Source organism: Setaria viridis, chromosome 8 (assembly GCF_005286985.2).
Source record: "Setaria viridis chromosome 8, Setaria_viridis_v4.0, whole genome shotgun sequence".
Taxonomy (NCBI): domain Eukaryota; kingdom Viridiplantae; phylum Streptophyta; class Magnoliopsida; order Poales; family Poaceae; genus Setaria; species Setaria viridis.
In genome coordinates this window covers 25,302,021-25,325,057 of record NC_048270.2, presented here as the reverse complement: position 1 = coordinate 25,325,057, position 23,037 = coordinate 25,302,021, and the positions used below count along the sequence as shown (strand labels likewise).

Here is a 23,037-nt window from a genome sequence, read left to right as displayed (position 1 = left end):
AACAAGCCCTAACACTTCTTTGAAAAGATAAAAATTGCAAGAAACTTTTTGAAAAACCTTGTATGATCGTTAAGGATGACTTTAGTGCGAGAGGCCCTAGGGGATTTTGGGTTGTTTTAGGTGGCTAATATTTTATTTGGTTATCTTGCTAACCCTTCCAGCACTTCGCCACGTTTGTCATACGTGTGCCGAGTTCCGCATCATGAGTATGCGAAGGTTGATAGGGAGTTCTATTCAAAGGACCCTATCATTGTGGTTGTTTTCGCTCACGTCTATCATACGTGCGCAGGTTCCGTATGTAATCCATACGAAGGTTGGTACGGTTCGATTCCAACGAACCTAACAACACGGTTGTTCGCCACGTATATCACACGTGTGCTGATTCCGCATCGCGAGTATGCGAAGGGTTATACGGTTCCATTCAAAGGGAACCTATTTCCACAGTTGAGTGCTGTCCATGCAGCCTTAAACGTATGGGTGCCGTTCCTATAGTGAGCGGTAATATTTGGAAACGCTTTCGTGGGTGCTGGCACGAAAGGTTCATGTGTTGGTGTTTTCTGCAGGTACACTAACCGCGTTCGTTTAGGAGACGTTGCTAGAACCAACTAGCTATTATAGGGAGAGACGTACTTGTTGCCTTGTCACCGGCACTGACCGCGTAAGACCCAGGATTTCGGGCAGTTGTTTTGGTTAAGAGTAAGGTAGGCCGTGCATGCGTCATCAACAGAAATCTGTAAAGTACTCTTCTCAAAAGCAACCTTGCTCGGGAGAGCTCTTTTTCGGTTCTAAGGATTTCTAGTTTCTTCCAGTTGCTCTCGGTTAAAGCCGAATGCTTCTCTATCCGACCCCTGACCCTTGGAGTCTATCTCACGTGGTTTTGGTTTCTTGGTTCCAGATGGCTGTCCCCGGACATGTTTTATTTGGAGCGGATGGTACTTTCCAGTCCACCTGTCTGCATTTCGAGGGCTTCCCCACGATTTTGTGGGACACGTTGAAGTGGTTTGGGTACCAGTCCCCACCATTGTACGCCGGACGACTATATCTGGAGCAGGGTATCCAGACGTGCCATGTACAGGCGGTGGTACCTCCTCCCCCTGTGCGGCCCGACTGTCCCTCCTTCGGAATATCAGCCTACGGCCTTGCTCCGGAGGACACTTGGGAGTCTGCCGCTCTCCAGCTTCTCACCCAGTTCTGTCAGCTGCATCCCCTGGAGGTCACGCTAGACCCCATCGGCCTGTTCCCCGCCAGGAACCAGCTGGATCCGGCGTGGCTCGACCGCGTCAGAAACATTGAGGTGCTAGCCACCACGTACTCCATGGTCACCATCTCCACCAACGTCAGATGCATGGACCTCGCATGTAAACACTTGTAGTGGTCTCATAGAAATAAGATGGAAACCATGATCTTAACCAAGTTCATCCAAGGCCATCCTTGGTTGCATGCCGTGCTTGCATTTTAGTTGAAGACCTCGTACCAACCTGTTTGACCCCCAAGGGAATACTCTTTATGCCTGTGACAGCTCTTACTCCTTTACTTACTATATCATAGTGTTATGTTTTGAATTAATAACATGTATTATAAATTGAATTAACAGGTATCAATGACACCAAAAAGGGAAGGTAAAGAATGCGCTTCAAAAATTGACCTACTGTAGGCTCCCCCTTCCAATAAAGTTTTGTGTTTTTCTTCAAACATGCTCTATATGTTAATATATGTTAAAATGTTTGTTTCTTGTATTTTAGTAATCCTATTGAGTGCAATTCGTCAAATGAGGAGATAACTATGCTTTAATTCTCTAATAGAAGCGGTCCATTTTACTCCCCAAATAATCTGCTTTGTCTGCTTTAAGCCTCTAAATAAATTAAGATCTAATTTGATGTTGTTAATGAATTTAGTCGGTCCAATCCCCCTTCTAATGTTATTCATACAAGGAGGTTTACAAAAATGTTCTCTAAGTACTTGTAGTTAACTAACAAGTGTTTTATTTGGTTTAATTTAGATAAAAATAGAGCCGAACAGTTGTGGGCTAGTTGTGCATGATAACAAAATTCCCGGGACATCATTGTATCATGCCAATCTTAGCACGGGACCTTGTGCTGCTTTCTTAAAGCCACTTGATGAAGCACTTGCGGTCAATGAAATTCTTAGGAATTGGGACCATCCTAACCTGTTGAATCCCTTAGGAGTTTGGAAGAGTACTAATGATGAAACTAAAGCTTATGTTGTTGTTGAAGAAGTATGTGGTGCACTAATCTCTAAAGGAAAGCAATACATGTTCTTTATGGAGGGGTTGTAAATAAATGGATTTTCAACAAATGGGTTCGAAAGTTTTAGGTGTGTTTCTATTGAAACTACATAAGATATATATAAATTGTAATACTTGTAGTGATTCTTTCTTAATACACCATATATTTGTATTTATTTGTTTATTGCAATCTTCTCTATAGTAGATTATGTGAATAATCTTTACCGGAAAGATGTTGGCTCAGAGTACTAGTGAGGAATCTCTTCCTTTGAAGATCGACAGCTCTAGTGTCTTCTACAAGATTAGAAGCTCCTCTCATACTCATGAGGAATTGAAGTGCATGTTTTGGTTGGTGATTTCTTACCAAAATATCCGACACGACTTTTTATGATCAAGCAGATATAAGGTGAGTTTAGTATTTATTAGGTTTGCATTTGATACTCCTTTTTAATCGGTTGTATTATCGAGTAAAATTAATTATGCATACATGATTATAGTAATTGTCGGACCTATTAGCTTTCCTTATTTAGCGAGTTCAGCTCGGACATCGATAGTTCGGCTCGGACATCGATGGTGGGAGTAAATGATCCAATCCTTAACTAGGCTAGAAGGTATTATAAGGACTTTGTTGGATTGTTTGAAAGTTATATGGCCACTCTTTGTGGGACAAGTTTTGAAGGTTAAATAAACAGTTTTTATGGAATGGAGGGAGCAAGTTGTATAGAGTATGCGGGAGGAAATTGATGGCACTTAATTTGGCACAAAGTATAAATTAACTCATGAATCCTCTATTTAAAATCTTCTTGAACCCTTTTATCAAGAGCTATAGATCTTTTTTTTGGATTCGTTGCGATCTATCCCCCCCCCCCCCCCCCCCCCCCCCCCCCCCCGAATTCACTAGAAGTGCTTGATATTTTCCTTTAGTTAAATAAAGATCATTGCCACATCAACCTTAACGCAGATATTTTTTGGGATCTATTTTTCCCCGACTTCACTAGAAGTGCTTGATATTTCCTTTAGTTAAACAAAGATCATTGCCACATCTGCCTTAACGCACTTTGACTTTAATTTAATCATAACTTATAAAAATAAAAATTTCCAGTAATACAGATTACAAAATGAATTTTGTCAGATTAATTACAAACCAAATTTACAAAAAAAAATGTGTGTGCGCCAAATTTTAGAAATCCATCTCCAGTTCCATAAATGCTAGAAATTTTTTTATAAAGTGATGGTGAATTTTTTATTTACTTTTTTCTAGTCAAACCTCACAAATCAAAACAACTCTTGTTTAGTTGATCACCCCCGGTAGCTTTCTTTACGGACTGCCAAAGGTAGGGCATCGTATTTATGATTCCAAAGTCATGGAAATCTCACACGACTGCCCCTTTCCAATGAAAGCACTTGGACGAAATTACTTCTGCAGCAAAAATCTGAATAATGATATGGGGAAATCCATCATTAGTTCATTACGTAGTTCTGACTAACAACTTTTTATTTGTTGCATCATTTGAGTTATTCATAATTTTAAAAAATTAGGATTAAAAATACCGTGAGATTATTTGGAAAACCCAACATAATGAATACTTTCGATGGTGTTACATATGCCTTGCAATAGCTTTTTCATTTTAATTATTTTTGTTAAACAAAAATAGAATTGCGAAAATATTGGTGAAAGGATATGTCACCTAGATGGGGGTGAATAGTTGAGTTGACCAATATACAAAACTTCAACCCTCTCAACAACACTGCCAGCCCAATCCGATCAGATCGGTTCGCCAGTCTGGTCCAGGATGGCACACTAAGTGCTGCTCGAATCCTTGCACACAAGACAACCACACCAAGTTGATGATTTCCAGCAGGGTAAAGAATTCCATGCATACAAGACAAGCACACCAAATAGATCAATGTGGAAGCACAAGTAAATTGCTATAAATCAACAAGTGAAGCAAGCCAATGAAGGCACAAGGATTTATTTATCCGAAGTTCAGATTCACTGCAATGAATCATACGGTCTCCGTTGGGGAGCCTATTGGAATACGAGTCTATTTCAACTCCCTTCCAGCAATCCGGGTCTCTTTCAACCACTTTTCTCGTCTCCACTAGTTGATCTTTTTCCTTACGGAGACAAGATCGCAGCCCTCACAAACTTGCTGCTGTTCACCACACCTTGGGAGCTAGCTGGCAACGCCTAGCCATTTATGGGGCACACCTCTAAGAGTAATAAATGCTTCAAATGATTTGCTCTGGTGGAACTGTCCAAATTAACTTGGCTAAAATACACTTAAGTCGCCTGACACGCGATCATGCACTTTAAGCAAGTCAGCTCGGTCGTCCGTCGGATAAACCACTTACACAGGATCAAGAAGCATTGCTCACACGAAGGTGAGTAGCATAGAGGTTACAACATTCCCATCATATTAACATAGTTCAACATTTATTACATCAGAGTTTCCGAAATTCAAAAAAGTTTGCAAGGTTCAACCATACGGAGCAAACAAGCGGAAGCTAAACGACGATACATGATATCATGATGAAGCCGATCATAACATCAATAATCCCTGCCCTCGCCATTCGAGGAAGGATTCCACTTGACTGTCCAGCCCAGAGGGAGCTGGATAGGCCAAGTGGTGTCAGCAGCCAAACTATTAACACCACCTGAAAAGTTAAGCCACAATAAGGCTGAGCAACTAATACTCAGCAAATCTGACCCGACAGGTGATAAATACTGCCACCAAAACCTAGACATGCAAGGCTTTTTGGCTTTGGGTTTGTTTTGCCAAAAGCGTCTATAGTCGGTCCTTACTTTCAATATTTTAGCTCAAGTTTTACGTTCTTTAACCAGTCTATATTAGCAATTTATACTAAGGAAGCATAATTTCCAAACAATTAAAGAACAAGCATCAAGATTAATATCATCATCATGTTCCATCTTTACTCAGTGCAGAATAGCGATCAAGCAGTCTCAAACTGTGAGAGGCAGACGAATTGATTCGAATTTATTAACCATGCATGGCGAACCTAATCTCACGACATCCATGCACCACAAAGGGTCGCTTCATTTGTCAGCCGTCCCCATCGATCCCGAGGCACGTGTCAGGGCCAAACTTCCCTTGGCATGCAATGCTCCACGGTCCCGGCCTCTTGCTGCAATGTGACCGCACTTGCACCCACATGATACACCATGGGAACCTCGTTCCAGAGACAGCAGGAGTATAAGCCACGCCCCAGTTCAATCAGGTACTAGGCTTCCCTACCCCATACTAGGTATGAGATTAGTACTTTCAAACACTTGATCACGAACGCCAACACGTTTCGACCTTAGTCCATTTTCATTTAGACAGACGGGACAATCCAATGACCACCAAAACAGTTCACAAGGCCCTACCCTTCCTGTCGTCCTTATGGTTGTAACATAAGTAAACAAACAACTCCTATAACTCGCGAGTGACAGGAAATCACTCAAATTTTACCGTGCTCTATTAAGCATTGCATCTACGCGACTTATCATGCTAGCGTTCAGATCAGAAGGGTGCTAAGTTCATGCATCTAAGGTGTCATTCAACTCCTATAAACATAAATGCACAATCATAAGCATCAACATATTGCATAGTTTAAAAATAGGGAAGCATGCACCGAGGCTTGCCTTCAGGAAAGGTTAGCGGTTCCTCGGGGTCTTGATCTAGCTCGGGCTCACCCTCCAAGTGATGAAGTTCCGCAGCAAGTTCTTCCTCCGGTGTAGGGTGGAGCTCGTAGGTTCTGTCGGCAAGATTAGCTTCTACACGACATGCACATGCAGGAGTTTAGTTTCAACCAGATGCGAACACGAATGATGCACGGCATGGATTACGGTAGAAAGGAAGTTGCATATAGGCCACATTCACCACAGAGTTGGATTTATCTATTTAGCACTTTTCTTCTATTTACTATGATTTAAAAGGCCTAAACAAGGGATAAAACCATAAGATATTATTTACAGCAGTAACATGAGCAAACTTATTTTTTAAGAAACTAGACAGAACAAGGATTCCAACAAAAGTGATTTGGTATTTTTCTGATTTTTCCTCGATTTAAGATGCAACTTCCAAGTTCCTGTCGATTCAAAACGAGTTCAAAGTGTTGAGTTGGGGAAAACTTACAATCTGACCCTTAGACTTAAGGAATAACTGTACCGGGATCCTCAAATTTAACACAGAGAAGTCTTCGGAATTTACACAGATACCCTCGGTCAAAAGAAAAAGACACAACCGAGCCCTCGGGTGAGGCGGACAACACTCGGGCGAGGCAGACAGGGTCGGGCGAGACGGACAGGGGTCAGGCGAGATGGACAGGGGTCGGCAGCTCACCTCCGGTCCTACGGATGAGGTCTTGGGGTCGGGAAGAAACAAGCCAAAGCGGAACGGCGGAAGTCGGGAAGCTTCGGGCAGCGGCGAGGTTCGGCGGTGCTCCGACGGCGGTGGTGCTTCTCGTGGACACCAAGCAAGCTCTAGAGCTGTGCGAGAGGATGGTGAAGTGGTTGGTGGTGTCGGCCAAGCGTGGGGTCGGGCGAAAAGGGGAGCTCCACCGAGAGCTCAGGCAACGGCGAGTGCGGTGGAGAAGAACAGAGCAGGTATTGCGGCAAAGGCGGTGATGGCGAAGAAGACTCCGGTAAGAGGCTTTGGTACCTTTTTATAGATGCGCGGAAGTGTTCGGAGGAAGGAATCGAGCTCGAGCGGGCGAGAGGATAAGATCGAGGGAGAAGGAAGTGCTCTGTCGTAGCGGCGATTGGTCGGCGCCTCCCTTGGCCGGAGAAGCGGAGCTCCGGGGACAGGATCCCCCGAGCACTGGGCAAGGGAGATAGCGTCAGGCAAGCGCGGTTTTGCTAGGCGGGAGGATTGGCGAGGTCGAGCGTGTGTCTGGTCGCGTCAAGCGCCGGATTGGGGGCGGCGGCTCGGCTGGTGTCCGGCGGTGGCGTGGCATGCAAGGGGAAGGAAGATGCAGGTGCTAGTTGGGCGAGCGAGCGAAGGCGTGGCACGATGGCGGCGTGGTGGCTTTTTCGGCGAGCGGGCAAAGCTTCGGTTGGCGGGGGTGGATGCACGGCAGGGGCGAAGGATGTGCTCGGCCGGCGATTGGCCAGCACGGCGCTCACCCCGTCTTGTCATGGGCGCGGGTTGTGCGTCGAGGCTCCCGTCCTGTCGCTCCCCCACCGGGGATAAGGCGCCGGCGAGCTGCCGGTGGACGGCGGCCATGCGGCGGGCGACACGCGGGCGAACATGCCCGGGCGCGCTGGCGTCGAGGCAAGGTCGGGCAGCGCACACTATCAACTTTGGGGGGCCCTCTCCTCACGATTTTCAAACTAAACATTCGAAAACCCCTTAAGCAAACTTGTAGTACTGTGGTTGCAGTTATCACTCATTTTGTCTTTGGTAGTGTTCAATATACGCCTTGAATACCCACCTACTCCATTTGTCCTTAAAAAAATAAGTTATTCTGCGAATTAAAATTTGTCAAAAAATAAGTCATTATACTCAATTTGGCATGTGTGGATGCGGCAATCAATAAGTGACAAATATGGCTAACAAATAATAGGTTTAGTGGAGGTCATTTTACTTTTTTTAATGCCCTAGACTAAGAATGACCGGGATTAACCTAAATGTCTGCAATTTAAGGCCCTTCAGTGACATGGCAACGTTGGATATAACAACATGATACAAAGCGTTGGGATCTAAGTTATCACTCATTTTGTCTTTGGTAGTGTTCATATCTCTTTAAAGGTCAAGTAGAATATTGGTGCAGTATTGGAAATAGAAAAAAACAAAAGGCAGGTGTTACAAGCATATTAACCTTTCATACTAATGGGTTTGAAATTAGACTTAAGATTGTAGCTATAAGGCTAAAGTAGGTCATTTACACACGGATTGAAATGTAACCAGTTGAGGTGGTATACATATTGAACTGCTAACGAGGGTGCCTTAACGTTTCTGTTTACGTAAGTACTTACCTGCACAACATTTGTCGTGATAAACAACAACTTACTGCATCCACACGACACAAACCCCAGAGTCGCCGTGTGTCTTTTTATTGATAAATTAATCAAATTTGCGAACTTACAGGGCACAAGCTATGATCCTATACCTTCGTGATATACTTTATGCAAGTGAAAAATGATATTCATTGAATTTGCTTGGTTTTGTTCACTGTTACTCTTGACTTACAATTCTGCTGATCCAAGGAACTAAAATGGGCCATGGTGCCCGTATTTTTAACAAACTATTACGCTAGCAAAACTAATATACTTGAGTTAATGCGATATATTTTATATTATCCCCACGGATTGATGCATGTACTTAGGATGCAAGTGGGTATCAAATGTGTAGATTAATTTAGATAATATTTTCAATTTATTTACATTCTTTTTCCTATGCTTTGGGACGATCTATTGACCTTGAGAAATCAAAACTTACATCCATACAACGTGTCATCGGAGGAAAAGACAGAAAAACCTGTCACCATCAAATCTTTTTTTGAACAAAATACATAAGAAAACTAACTTATTAATGTGCATGAAATGTTGGTTAAAAACGAGCTTGTACAAGCTTAATATATCAATTCATATACACATATTTGTTGTGAAAAATCTGTAGATGTAGTGAGTATTGTATACAATTCCTACCCTTTGACCGGGAGCTGACCGATCCCATGCCCCTACAACACTATAGGTGAGACTGCCATGGTAAGAAGTACGAGCTCCCCAAGCCCCTCGCCGACGGGGAGGGCCCACTTATTTTGGGAACCGCATGTCAGCGGAGCGATAGCCTAGGAGCTTGGGTCCATGCGTCGTGTTTCTTTTCGCCACCCTCCAAACCCCACGCAGACACCATGCTGCTCTGCTTTTGCAGACGCGAGCGGGCTCTCCAGGTGATGGCGAGGAGCTAACCCCACCCCTATACGCTGACCTGTGACCCTGGATGTATAGGGCCCCATCGCGCACTCTCCGCTTGCGAGTGGGGTCAACACGCTCGCGGTGCGGAGGTGGCGTGAGTTCTCGAACGTGTGTGGCTGGAGGCGCCGAGGTGAGGTCGAGGCAAGGCGGAGGGGAAGGGAGGGAATGGAGAGGTAGTGTTGCTGCAGCGGTGTGCGGCGGTGACATTTCGGCCTCTCCTCCTCCTCGGTCCGCACGCCTCTCCTCCTCAGAGTACTAGTGAGGAAGCTCTTTCATTATTTCTTTTGAAGATGGACAACTCTAGTGTCTTTTACAAGATTAGAAGCTCCTCTGAGACTCATGAGGAATTGAAGTGCAAGTTTTGGTTGGTGATTTCTTACCAAAATATCCGGCACGATTTTTTATGATCAAGCAGATATAAGGTGAGTTTAGTATTTATTAGGTTTGCATTTGATACTCTTTTTAATCGATTGGATTATCGAGTAAAATTAATTATGCATACATGATTGTAGTAATTGTCGACTCTATTAGCTTTCCTTATTTAGTGAGTTCAGCTCGGAAATCGACAGTTCGGCTCGGATATTGATGGTGGAAGTAAATGATCCATTCCTTAACTAGGCTAGAAGGTATTATAAGGGCTTTGTTTGATTGTTTGAAGTTATATGGGTACTCTTTGTGGGACAAGTTTTGAAGGTTAAATAAACAGTCTTTATGGGATGGAGGGAGAAGGTTGTACAGAGTATGCGGGATGAAATTGATGGCACCTAATTTGGCACAAAGTATAAATTAACTCATGAATCCTCTATTTAAAATCTTCTTGAACCTTTTTATCAAGAGCTATAGATATTTTTTTGGATTCGTTGCGATCTATTTTCCCCCCAATTCACTAGAAGTGCTTGATATTTTCCTTTAGTTAAACAAAGATCATTGCCACATCAACCTTATCGCAGATATTTTTTGGAATCTATTTTTCCCCCGAATTCACTAGAAGTGCTTGATATTTCCTTTAGTTAAACAAAGATCATTGCAACATCAGCCTTAACGCACTTTGACTTTAATTTAATCATAAATTATAAAAATAAATATTTCCAGTAATACAGATTACAAAATGAATTTTGTCAGATTAATTACAAACCAAATTTACAAAAAAAATGTGTGCGCGCCAAATTTTAGAAATCCATCTCCAGTTCCATAAATGCTAGAATTTTTTTTATAAAGTGATGGTGAATTTTTTATTTACTTTTTTCTAGTCAAACCTCACAAATCAAAACAATTCTTGTTTAGTTGATCACCCCCGGTAGCTTTCTTTACGGACTGCCAAAGGTAGGGCATCGTATTTAAGATTCCAAAGTCATGGTGATTAAAATCTCACACTACTGCCCCTTTCCAATGAAGGCACTTGGACGAAATTACTTCTCCAGCAAAAATCTGAATAATGATATGAGGAAATCCATCATTAGTTCATTACGTAGTTCTGACTAACAACTTTTTATTTGTTGCATCATTTGAGCTATTCATAATTTTAAAAAATTAGGATAAAAAATACCGTGAGATTATTTGGAAAACCCAACATAATGAATACTTTCGATGGTGTTACATATGCCTTGCAATAGCTTTTTCATTTTAATTATTTTTGTTAAACAAAAATAGAATTGTGAAAATATTGGTGAAAGGATATGTCACCTAGATGGGGGTGAATAGTTGAGTTGACCAATATACAAAACTTCAACCCTCTCAACAGCACTGCCAGCCCAATTCAGTCAGACCAGTTCGCCAGACCGGTCCAGGATGGCACACCAAGTGCTGCTCGAATCCTTGCACACAAGACAACCACACCAAGTTGACAATTTCTAGCAGGGTAAAGAATTCCATGCATACAAGACAACCACACCAAATAAATCAATGTGGAAGCACAAGTAAATTTCTATAAATCAACAAGTGAAGCCAATGAAGACATAAGGATTTATTTATCCGAAGTTCAGATTTACTGCAATGAATCATACGTCTCCGTTGCAGAGTCTATTGGAATACGAGTCTATTTCAACTCCCTTCCAACAATCCGGGTCTCTTTCAACCACTTTTCTCATCTCCACTAGTTGATCCTTTTCCTTGCGGAAGCAAGATCGCAGCCCTCAAAACTTGCTGCTGTTCACCACACCTTGGGAGCTAGCTGGCAACGCCTAGCTGTTTATGGGGCACACCTCCAAGAGTATCAAATGCTTCAAATGATTTCTCAATGCGAACCACAAGCGCTCAAGCTATGGATTGCTCTTATGAGCTCACTAATGCTCACACAAAATCACTCTCTTAACCTAACTCAAAGATTTCTTAAGAATCACTCAAGTCTTACAAAGAGTGGTTGGGGAGAACTTCTATAGTCACTAGATGATGTCAAATGTGTGTGTAACTAGCAGCCTACCAAGGAGGGGGCTAAGGGGTATAAATACCCCCACACACCAGAAACTAGCTGTTAGACCTACTCAAACCGGTCAGACCGGTTTGGCTGAGTTAGTCCCAAAACCTCCAGAGACACTTTCTCGGTCCACCTAAAGGCTGAACCAACCTTAGTCAGCTGAGCCGGGACAATTAGCTCAGTCAAGGGTTTTCTCAGAACCAATCTCACGTAGGTCAACTAAGAGCATTTTTGGAGTTCTCAATTAGCTAATGACCGGGATTAACCTAAATGTCTACAATTTAATACCCTTCAGTGACATGGCAACGTTGGATATAACAACATGATACAAAGCGTTGGGATCTAAGTTATCACTCATTTTGTCTTTGGTAGTGTTCATATCTCTTTAAAGGCCAAGTAGAATATTGGTGCAGTATTAGAAATAGAAAAAAAAACAAAAGGCAGGTGTTACAAGCATATTAACCTTTCATACTAATGGGTTTAAAATTAGACTAAAGATTGTAGCTACAAGGCTAAAGCAGGTCATTTACACACGGATTGAAATGTAACCAGTTGAGGTGGTATACATATTGAACTGCTAACGAGGGTGCCTTAACGTTTCTGTTTACGTAAATACTTACCTTCACAACATTTGTCGTGATAAACAACAACTTAGCATCCACACAACACAAACCCCAGAGTCGCCGTGTGTCCTTTTATTGGTAAATTAATCAAATTTGTGAACTTACAGGGCACAAGCTATGATCCTATACCTTCGTGATATACTTTATGCACGTGCAACATCATATTCATTGAATTTGCTTGGTTTTGTTCACTGTTACACTTGACTTACAATTCTGCTGATCCAAGGAACTAAAATTGGCCATGGTGCTCGTATTTTTAACAAACTATTACGCTAGCAAAACTAATATACTTGACTTAATGCGATATATTTTATATTATCCCCACGGATTGATGCATCTACTTAGGATGCAAGTGGGTATCAAATGTGTAGATTAATTTAGATAACATTTTCAATTTATTTACATTCTTTTTCCTATGCTTTGGGACGATCTATTGACCTTGAGAAATCAAAACTTACATCCATACAATGTGTCATCAGAGGGAAAAGACAGAAAACCTGTCACCATCAAATCTTTTTTTTGAACAAAATACATAAGAAAACTAACTTATTAATGTGCGTGAAAAGTTGGTAAAAAACGAGCTTTTACAAACTTAATATATGAATTCCTATACACATATTTTTTGTGAAAATCTGTAGATGTAGTGAGTATTGTATAGCAATTCCTACCCTTTGACCGCGAGCTGACCGCTCCCATGCCCATACAACACTATAGGTGAGACTGCCATGGTAAGAAGTACGAGCTCCCCAAGCACCTCGTCGGCAGGGAGGGCCCACTTATTCTGGGACCCGCATGTCAGCGGAGCGATAGCCCAGGAGCTCGGGTCCATGCACCACGTTTCTTTTCACCACCCTCCCAACCCCACGCAGATGCCACGCTGCTCTGTTTTTGCAGGCGCGAGCGGGCTCTCCAGAGCTAACCCCACCCCTATATGCTGACCTGTGGCCCCTGGATGTATAGGGCCCCATCGCGCTCTCTCCGCTTGGGAGTAGGGTCGATGCTCTCGCGGTGCGGAGGTGGCGTGAGTTATGGAACGTGTGTGGCCGGAGGCGCCGAGGCGAGGTCGAGGCGAGTCGGAGGGGAGGGGAGGGAACGGAGGGGCGGTGTTGCTGCAGCGGTGTGTGGCGGCGACATTTCGGCCTCTCCTCCTCGGTCCGCACGCCTCGCTGGCAGGGAGGGCGTTCGGTGCCTCACCAGCTCGTTCGCCTCCACCCGCGCCGCGCGCCATGATCGTCGCCGTGGCCAAGGGAGAGGCCGATCACCATATTGCATCCTCCTGCTTCCAATCCGAGTCGTCGCCGAGGCAACCGCCCGTCGCCAAACTTGCTGCCGACGCCAGAGGTGCCCAAGCCCGCATTGCCAGCCTTGCTGCGGAGGAGGCCAGCCCCCGCGCGCGCCCTCCGCCTCCTCCTGCTACTGCTTCCGGCTCCGACTCGTGCGGCTTACCAACTCTCCCTCTGCGGCCCTGATCGATCAACGTCCCACACGCCATCATCCCACTCCCCCACTGTACGTACGCATTGCAATCCCTTCCCCACAAGGGCGCACACCCTTCAGCAATCCTTCCTGAGAAATTAATTTCTCTGGACTTGCGCCTTCGTTCGTGATTGTTGCTGCAGAGATTACTGTGTTTTGCTTTGTTCAAGTTAGCGTCGCACCTTGAAATTTTTGGATTTCAGGACGTGAATAAAAAGAATAATTAAACAACAATTTTCTCATAATTTTTTAAATATTCTCAACATTTATTTTTCTTTACACATATTTATCTCCTATTTATCTTTCCACAAAAAGAAGAATGTTTTTCATTAAGTTGCATCCAGTGTTTCATATTTTTCGGAGAACTATACTTCAAGACTGAGCTACTCCAAGTGGATTCATATTTTTCTTTGCTCTAGATTAATTCTCTGTGCTAGCAAGTGCCAATCGCGCACGCCAACACGCTAATTTTCCTGTACCAGCACAAATCGATTCTGACGTGGGCTGTGAGCCTGTAGCTTGACTCACTTGAGCCAACTTATTCTATTCATCCGAAGCTTTTGACTAACCATTTTTAATGGGGGTAAAGTAGACTTGTTCCAATTTATTCCGTTCATGCAAAGCATTCTAATATCCATTTTTTTTTTGAAAAAAGGCCCGAGCATGTTAGGCATTTCAATTGGAACAAGGCTGGAGAATATCTGAGCGCCTTTTGTGGAAATAAAGCTGACGTAAATCTGGAACTGAATGTTTTAGCTGAATTCTTGAAGAGTGAGAATGTAAGGTAAGTTAATCATATTAATTAAATAAATGTTTCAAATGAAATGATGATTATCATTATATCTATTAAGCCCTGCTTCCATTGGGAAATTGTATGTGTTCACAGCTATGAGGATGTACTGTGGCAGCCAGGAATATGGGAAGCCATTGTAAAAATGGAATTTATAAGAGAGATTTATTGGATCATGGATCGACAGCGAGATAGAAAAAAGCAATGTCCATTAGCGAGCACAGAGAAAGGTCAAGTGCTTCACAAGATAAAGTGTCCTCTTAATGTCTTATCTTGCGTGCAAAAGTTTACAGACTCGGAGGGGGTGTTTGGTTCTTTAATCCAAATTAAAGTACCTATCACATCGAATGTTTATATGCTAATTAGAAGTATTAAACATAAATTAATTATAAAACCAATTGCATAGATGGAGGTTAATTCACAAGACGGATCTATTAAGCCTAATTAGTCCATGATTTGACAATGTGATGCTACAGTAAACATGTGCTAATTATGCATTAATTAGGCTTAATAGATTCGTCTCAAGAATTAATCTCCATCTGTGTAATTAGTTTTATAATCAACTCATATTTAGTCCTTCTAATTAGTCTCGGAAGATTTGATATGTCATGTACTCGTGGTTCTTCTTCGAGACTACTTTGTAGGACGTCATGGTGAGAGCTACAAATTCTACAACGGTCCAAAGGTGAATGTCTCTACTAATGCTTAACCTCAAATTCTTTTTTTTCTAAAACAGTTTTTCTTGTAGAGTGTGATGGGACCTTATAAGGTCACTTTAGAGAGATTTCTGCAAAAGAGCATCCCTGATTACAGGATACATCTCAGCAAAGAAGGAAAGAGCTTCAATTGGATAACTGACGGTCTATAGACACGGGTCCCCAACGGGACCGTTTCCCTGCAATACCAAGCCCAGCAAGGGCGCTGCGATAGCAAGCACTTGGGCTGGCCCAGCTGCGTCCAGCCAGGCCGAGGCCGTGACCCTACTTCCGACCAGCTCCTCCGATCAGGAGGCCTAGTCGGCGCCCCGACCAAAGGAGGCCAGCCGGGGGCGGGATCCACAATCTAACCTCGGCTAGGGCATTCCCGACCAAGTACTCCCGACCGAATGCCCCCAACGGGTTCTTCCGACCAGCTCTTCACTGCTGAGCGCTCCCAACCTGCTCTCCGAACCAGGTCTCCGCCGTACAACCTACGCTGACCCCCCGACCAGGAAGGACTGCCAAGAGTGGACCTAGGAAGCAGGTGAAACGGATAACAAGGCAACCCCCAGGTTAACCAGCTGTACGTGGAGCCATGCCGCGCTACATCCAACGCACGCCTGCACAATGGCACCGTAAACCTACCAGCTACGGCGTGATGGCCTGACGAAGAGAACAAGGACCAAGGACAGAGGCCATACCATACCCACCGACAGAGGATTCGATAAAGACAAGGCAGCGCCCGCGTACCCACTCCTCTATCTTCTCCCCAACCTGTAAGGCCATCCCTGTGAAGTATAAAAGGGGATGGACCCTCTCTGAGCGAGCAAAAAAAAAGGAACACACCAAAGAAGGATTAGTTGCACAACAACACAGTGAGACACACATAGGGCATACGATCTGAGCTGTCGTCGACTCAGGTCATACATGCTCTAGCTCACGCACACTACACACTTGTAGCGCACTCCACCCCCAACACTTAGCACACGCCTGGGCTTCGGCCAGACCAGGGCTCAGGCACCCCTCTTCCTCCTCCTCTCGTTTGTACCCCACTATAAACTTTGAGCATCTAGGCTCAGGAATAAAGTCAACGACCGACCCCCTAACTGGACGTAGGGCACGTTGCCCAAACCAGTATAGATTCTGTATCATTGAGTGCTAGGCCACATCCGATTAACCCATGGCAAAACTACATATAATTATTTTTGGCCAGATTTCGCACCAACATTTGGTGCCATCCGTGGGGAAGATGCCATTGCGCTCTCGTTTGGTAGGTCATCGGATGGCCCATCTCACCGCCACTGCCGCCATGGCGGACATCGGTGACGCAATTCGTTTCGGCTCTCTGGAGTTCCCTGCTCTCGCTCTTGGTGGGATGCGGGTTCCACCGGTCTTTGCATCATCCCAGGACTTCCGCTTCGGAAGCTTGGACTTCATCACCGACCAGCTCGGCGTACTCCGTCTCCATGAGGAGATAGCTCCTCTAGCATCTCCAGGAAAGGTAGCCCGCATCGTCATCAGCAAGCCACTCCGGCGAGGAAGCGGTTGGGGCAGTCTTCAGTGATGGGCGGGACAAGGGCAAGGCCAAGCACGAGGACCGGGATGCGGGTCCCTTAGCCCGACAAGGGAAGAAGACCAAGAAGGAGCAGCACCGAGCGACACACCCAGTCGTGGTTGTGGCGACCGATTGGATGAGCAAGCCGCCTCAGTAGGACCGCAACGACCACTTTGAGAAGCTCATGGAGAGTCCCTGCACCAACCACACCTTCCCCATCAAGCACCTCTACAAGGACTGCGAGCTCCTCAAGCGCTTTCAGCATCAAGCCGGCAAGTCGAAGGAGCGAAAGGGCAAGGAGGAGATGGCCAGCAAGGAGGACGCAATCGGCAAGGATGGAGATAGCTTCCCCGAGCCCGAGACCTACCTCATGATTTTCGGAGGAACCGACGCCGACCACTCCAAACGCTAACACAAGGTGCATCAACGAGAGGTATGTGCCGTCGATTCAGCTATTTCAAAATTCCTGCATTGGTCATGCTATCCTATTACATTCGATCAGAGGGATCATCCTTCAAGTGTTCCCCAACTGGGTCAGTACCCACTTGTCATTGACCCCATCGTCAAGAAGAAGCGCGTCAGTCTGGCACTCATGGATGGGGGCAGCAGCCTTAACATCCTGTATGCTGAGGCCCTAGACTTGATGTGCATCCCCCGATCCAGGCTCCGATCAAAGGTTGTGCCCTTCCATGGTGTAATTATGGGGATGCGAGCATACCCGCTCGGGCAGATCGACCTGCCCATCACGTTTGGGGACCGTGCCAACTTTCGCACGGAGATCTTGACCTTTGACGTGGTAGACTTCGAGGGGTACTACCACACCATTTTGGGGCGCCCATGTTTTGCTTAGTTCATGGCGATCCCCAACTACACCTACCTCAAGCTAAAAATGCTAGGCCCGAACAGCACCATCACGGTGAGCAATTCCTTTCCGCACGCCTATACGTGCGATCGGGAAAATCACGAGCTCGCCACTAGTCTCGCCAACTCTGAAGAGCTCAAGAAGCTACAGAAGAAGGTAGCTCTGGCCATGCCCAACTACAATGAGCCAACCATCGCGAGTGCGTTCAGCCCGACCGAGGAGACCAAGGCGATGGAGGTCAACCCCGCTGACCTGACCAAGACGATGTGGATTGGGACCAAGCTCCCAACCAAATAGGAAATCGAGCTCGTCGACTTCCTACGTGCCATCCGGGATGTCTTTGCATGGAAGCCAGCTGACATGCCTAGAATCCCGAGGCAGGTCACCGAGCACGCGCTACGCATCACTCGATCTCGAAGCCCGTCAAGCAGCGCCTGTGCCGCTTCGATGACGAGAGGTGCAGAGCCATAGGCGAGGAGATCGCCAAGCTCCTGGCATTCGGTTTCATCAAGGAAGTGTACCACTCCGACTGGCTCACTAACCCAGTTCTTGTAAAAAAGAAAAATGGAAAGTGGACAATGTGCGTTGACTATGCTAGCCCCAACAAGGCGTGCCCAAAGGATTATTTTCCTTTGCCACGCATAGATCAGATAGTCGATTCCACATTGGGGTGTGAGATACTTTCCTTTCTGGATGCCTACTCGGGGTACCACCAGATCATGATGAAAGAGTCCGACTAGGTCGCGACCTCCTTCATCACTCTGTATGGCTCATACTGTTATTACGTGACCATGCCATTCGGTTGGAGGAATGCCGGTGCTACCTACCAGCGGTGCATGCAGTGGTGCTTCGCCGATCAGATCGATCCGCCCGACAAGCCTGACCAGGTCAAGCGCCCGAAAGGCACTATTGTCGTCTACGTTGAAAACACAGTGGTAAAACCGGTTCGAGCAAGCGACCTGATCACAAACTTAACTACCACATTCGCAAACCTTCGAAGGTTCAGCATCAAACTCAATCCCGAGAAATGTGTTTTTGGGGTTTCGAAGGGAAAATTGCTTGGATACATCATCTCCGAGCGCGGCATGAAAGCCAACCCTAAGAAAATCATGGCCATTGTGAACATGGGTCCTATACGCAATGTCAAGGGTGTACAAAGGCTCACTGGATGCTTGGCCGCTTTGAGCCATTTCATCTCCTGACTCGGGGAGAAGGGAATGCCACTTTACAAGCTCCTCAAGAGGTCGGACGCATTCATCTGGACGGAAGAGTCACAAAAGGCCCTGGAGAGCCTTGAAGTGTTGCTAACATCAACTCCAGTCCTCGTCATGCCCGAGCGAGAGGAACCCCTCGTTCTCTACATACTGGCAAGTGACCACGTGGTCAACGCTATCCTCATCGTTGAGAGGGAGGAGCCCGGGCACATGCTGAAGGTTCAGCAACTGGTGTACTTCGTCAGTGAGGTACTCGCCGATGCCAAAGTACGTTACCCACAGGTGCAAAAGCTGTTGTACGTCGTGCTAATGGCTAACCAAAAGCTCCTGCACTACTTCACCGAACACGAGGTCACCGTCGTCACCTTGTTCCCACTAGGCGAGATCATTCGAAATCGTGATGCGGTGGGTCGGATCTCAAAATGGACGCTTGAGCTCATGGGGCACACCATCAAGTATGCCCCCCCCGAACCACAATCAAGTCCCAGGTCCTGGTCGACTTCGTCACTGAGTGGACGGAAGTCCAAACCCCGACCTCTGACATTACCCATGAGTACTGGATGATGTACTTCGACGGGTTAGTCATGGGAACCGGCGCGGAGGCTGGGGTGGTGCTGATCTCCCCAGAGGGAAACAAGGTCCGCTACACGACCTGCCTCCACTTTAATGCCTTAAACAATGCCGTGGAGTACGAAGCCCTCATCAGTGGGCTGCATATCCCTGTCGAACTCGGCGCGACTCGACTCCGTGTCCGTGGTGACTCGGAACTCGTGGTCAACCAGGTCATGAAGGAATCCTCCTGCAAAATCCCGCTCATGGCAGCATACTGCCAAGAGGTGCGAAAGCTCGAGAACAAATTTTACGAGAACAACAATGATGGCCTGACGAGGAGAACAGGGACCAAGGACGGAGACCATACCATATCCACCGGCAGGGGATTTGACAAGACAAGGAAGCACCCGTGTACCTACTCCTCTATCTTCTCCTCGACCTGTAAGGTTGTCCCCTTGAAGTATAAAAGGGGACGGACCCTCTCTCTCTGAGCGAACAAAAAAAAACGGAACACACACCAAAGAAGGAGTAGTCGAACAGCAACACAGTGAGACACACATAGGGCATACGATCTGAGCTCTCTTCAACTCAGGTCACGCACACTACACACTTGTAGCGCACTCCACCCCCAACACTTAGCACATGCCTGGGCTTCGGCCAGACCAGGGCTCAGGCACCCCTTTTCTTCCTCCTGTCGTTTGTACCCCCACTGCAAACTTTGAGTGCCTGGGCTCAGGATTAAAGTTGACGACTGACCCCCTAATTGGATCTAGGGCACGTTGCCTGAACCAGTATAGATCCTGTATCATTGAGTGCTAGGCCATATCCGATTAATGCACAACAAAACTACATATAATTATTGTTGGCCAGATTTCGCACCGACAATAACTGAGGGTGTGTTTGGTTTGGGAGTCGATGTAGGTTGGAACGGGTTCGACTCCCCTTTGGTTGGCAATGCATCTGGGTTGGATCGAATCCAGGAGGGAATATTTCTCCCAGATGTGGGTCGAATGCATCCGTCCAAAATGAGCAGATGCACTCGACCTGCATGGATGCCGTCCACTCCGTTCGTGCGTGTGGGGGTGCCCGCCCGCCGCTTGGGCTGACGCCTCCACCCGCCCACCACCCCCGCCACCGCTCTCCGCCCGCCCACCAGCCCCACTGCCCTACCGTCGGCTATGCCGCCCACCCTCCGCCCGTCCCCTCCCACCGCCCTCTCGCGGGCCCCACAGCCCTGCCCGCCGGCCCCACTGCCAACCTCCGCCCAGCCCCACCGCACTCCACACGCCCGCCGGCCCCCGCCCGCCTCCACGTAGAGAGACGCACAAAGATGCAAAGAGGGGAGGCGGCGGCGGCGCACAGGAGCATGGCGGCGGCTAACGCAGAGGAGATGGAGGGGCGGCGCTCGGGAGGAAGAAGATAATGTGCACATGGGGAAAAAATAAAAAAGAAGAGGAGGATGACAGGTGGGTCCCACAATAACATATGGGGTCCATGTACAACCGTTCCTAATGGTGTTAAAATATCATCCATTTTACCTCTGTCAACCCCTCCAAATAAAAAACTGGGTTGAACCCAACCCCTCAAGCAAACATGAAATGGGCCAGACCCAACCCTGAAAACTAGGACGGACCCAACCCATTACACTGTCCCAAAATCAAAGACATGCTGAAGCTCCGGTGCTGAGGGGTAGGAAGATATAATGAAACCTGGGATGCATAATGGTATTGTGAAAAGAAGAAGATGGAGAATTCTTACTATATTCTAACTTCATGCAGATGAGAACAACTACATGGCGTTGTTCTGCGAGATAGAGAGAGTGGAAAAATCAAGACAATCTTAGGAAATGGATCTTATATTTACAATCAAGCTAGAAGAGGTACTTGCCAGAACTTTAAAGAAAGCTTTGTATTCAATTTAAACACGGGGTAAATTTCTTTCCAGTAACATATTGTGTCTCTTATTGTAGAGCTTCAGAAGACGGGAATGCCTGCTAGAAAGAATAAAAAGTAGACTGACCTCCGGAGTTAAACTTATGTTTTGCTTCCTGCATTGCATCTGCGGCGTTGTGACTACCTGTTTCCTCACCATAGAAATCTGGTGGTGTTTCGGTCTCCTTTCTGCACTGTAACAAAAACGGTGCAGCCTTGCCTTCTGAACAGCGTACAAATGATGCTGACGAACCTCCTTGCGAATTCATACTTTTGGTTTAGGGCTGTTTGTACTTAAGCACCTGCAGTTCTGCGCATGTGGTTCCCCAAATCTTGATGAACCTCATGTGATTCATCTAGTTCGAAGTGAATTGGGTGCTATACTCTTTTTGGTACCAAAACTTTTTAACATAAGCCATGCTATGAAATTATACTCCCGAGTTTTGCGTGTGGTATGTGTGTGCCATTTACTCCCTCCATCCTTTAATATATGACGTTGGCTAGATAAAAATGAACGTCATATATTAGCGGACGGAGGTAATACATAAGACAGACATTCATATTTTGAAATAATAAACCGGAGGTAGTACATAAGACAGACACCCATATTCTGAAATAATAAATCGTGCTTAGAGCATTGTCAACAGCTTACCTAAGCTATATCTAAAAACTAGCCGAATACTAAAAACAGCCAAAAACTGCTCCAACGTACCTACAACATACCTATATGGTTTGATATACAAGAAATTTTTAAGTTATGATCTAAATTTCTCTCTTAACCCAAATATAACAATCCAAACAGTGGATTGCTATATTGTCCTTCCACTTGATCACGCCAGCTTGTCTCCCGCGTGAGATTTCACACTTGGCCACGTCAGGTAAATGTCTCCCGCCTGAGATTTCAGCGCCGCGCTGCTGTTGCCCTGCTGCTCACTCCACCGCATCCAGTTGCCGGACCTCGCCGCTGCCATGCCACTGCCCATCGTAACCATCTCCGTGCCCGATTTTGCCTCGCCGGACCTTGCCCGACCCTCCCCACACCAGCCTAGGCGAGCTTTAGCCATCGCCGAGATGAAGAGGATGGCTGGAGTGGTTGACCCATCTCCATGCACTAGTCGAGAGCTGACCTTTCGTCCAACCTTTTTTAGTCCTGGATAAAATCGAACCCGTGACTAAATAGACTTTAATCCCAGGTCAAATACCAATCGGGACTAAAGGCCCCCCTTTAATCCCGGGTCAAAAATCAGCAACCCGTAGGAGACCCTTTAGTCGCGGGTGAAAAAATCAGCCACCCGTGGGGACCCTTTAGTCTCGGGTGGTAAGACCAAATAGGACTAAAGTGACGGTAAGACCAGCATAGACTAAAAGGTTACTTTAATCCCGGTTGGCGTTATGACTTGGGACTAAAGCCGTTAATCCTTTAGTCTGGGTTGGTAACACCAACCGGGACTAAAAGGTGATTTTTAGTTTTGGTTAGTATTACAATCTAAGACTAAAGGGTCCCCCACGGGTGGCTGAAAAGGAACTAAAATCCTCGGACCCTTTAGTCTTGATTTGTGTTACTAATCGGGACTAAAGGTCTTTAGTCCCAGTTAGTAACACAAACCGAGACTAAAAGGTTCTCCACAAGTTAATACAAAAAAATTGCATTCCCTACATAGTAAGATGTACTGTGTAGGTGGGATGGTAAGTAAGCTACATGCGAGACTTGAGGTTATAGGTTTGAATCCCACGTACCGCGCACGCACATCCGGTT

General features: G+C 45.9%; 1 protein-coding gene across 1 annotated transcript; it reads left to right on the top strand.

Annotated features, from left to right (window-relative positions):
- The first annotated feature begins 18,801 nt into the window (after positions 1–18,801).
- Positions 18,802–19,841, top strand: LOC140220261 (uncharacterized). Its single transcript, XM_072290275.1, has 2 exons — positions 18,802–19,203; positions 19,287–19,841. The coding sequence occupies exons 1-2, from the start codon at positions 18,802–18,804 to the stop codon at positions 19,839–19,841; spliced, it is 957 nt and encodes a 318-aa protein (XP_072146376.1).
- Positions 19,842–23,037: the final 3,196 nt, after the last annotated feature.

What these genes read in the sequence shown, in the direction of transcription:
- LOC140220261 (XM_072290275.1), top strand. Translation starts at nt 18,802, where the DNA reads ATGCCACTTTACAAGCTCCTCAAGAGGTCGGACGCATTCATCTGGACG. An exon ending in TCATTCGAAATCGTGATGCG is followed by an intron (nt 19,204 to 19,286) that starts GTGGGTCGGATC and finishes ATCAAGTCCCAG; the next exon opens with GTCCTGGTCGACTTCGTCAC.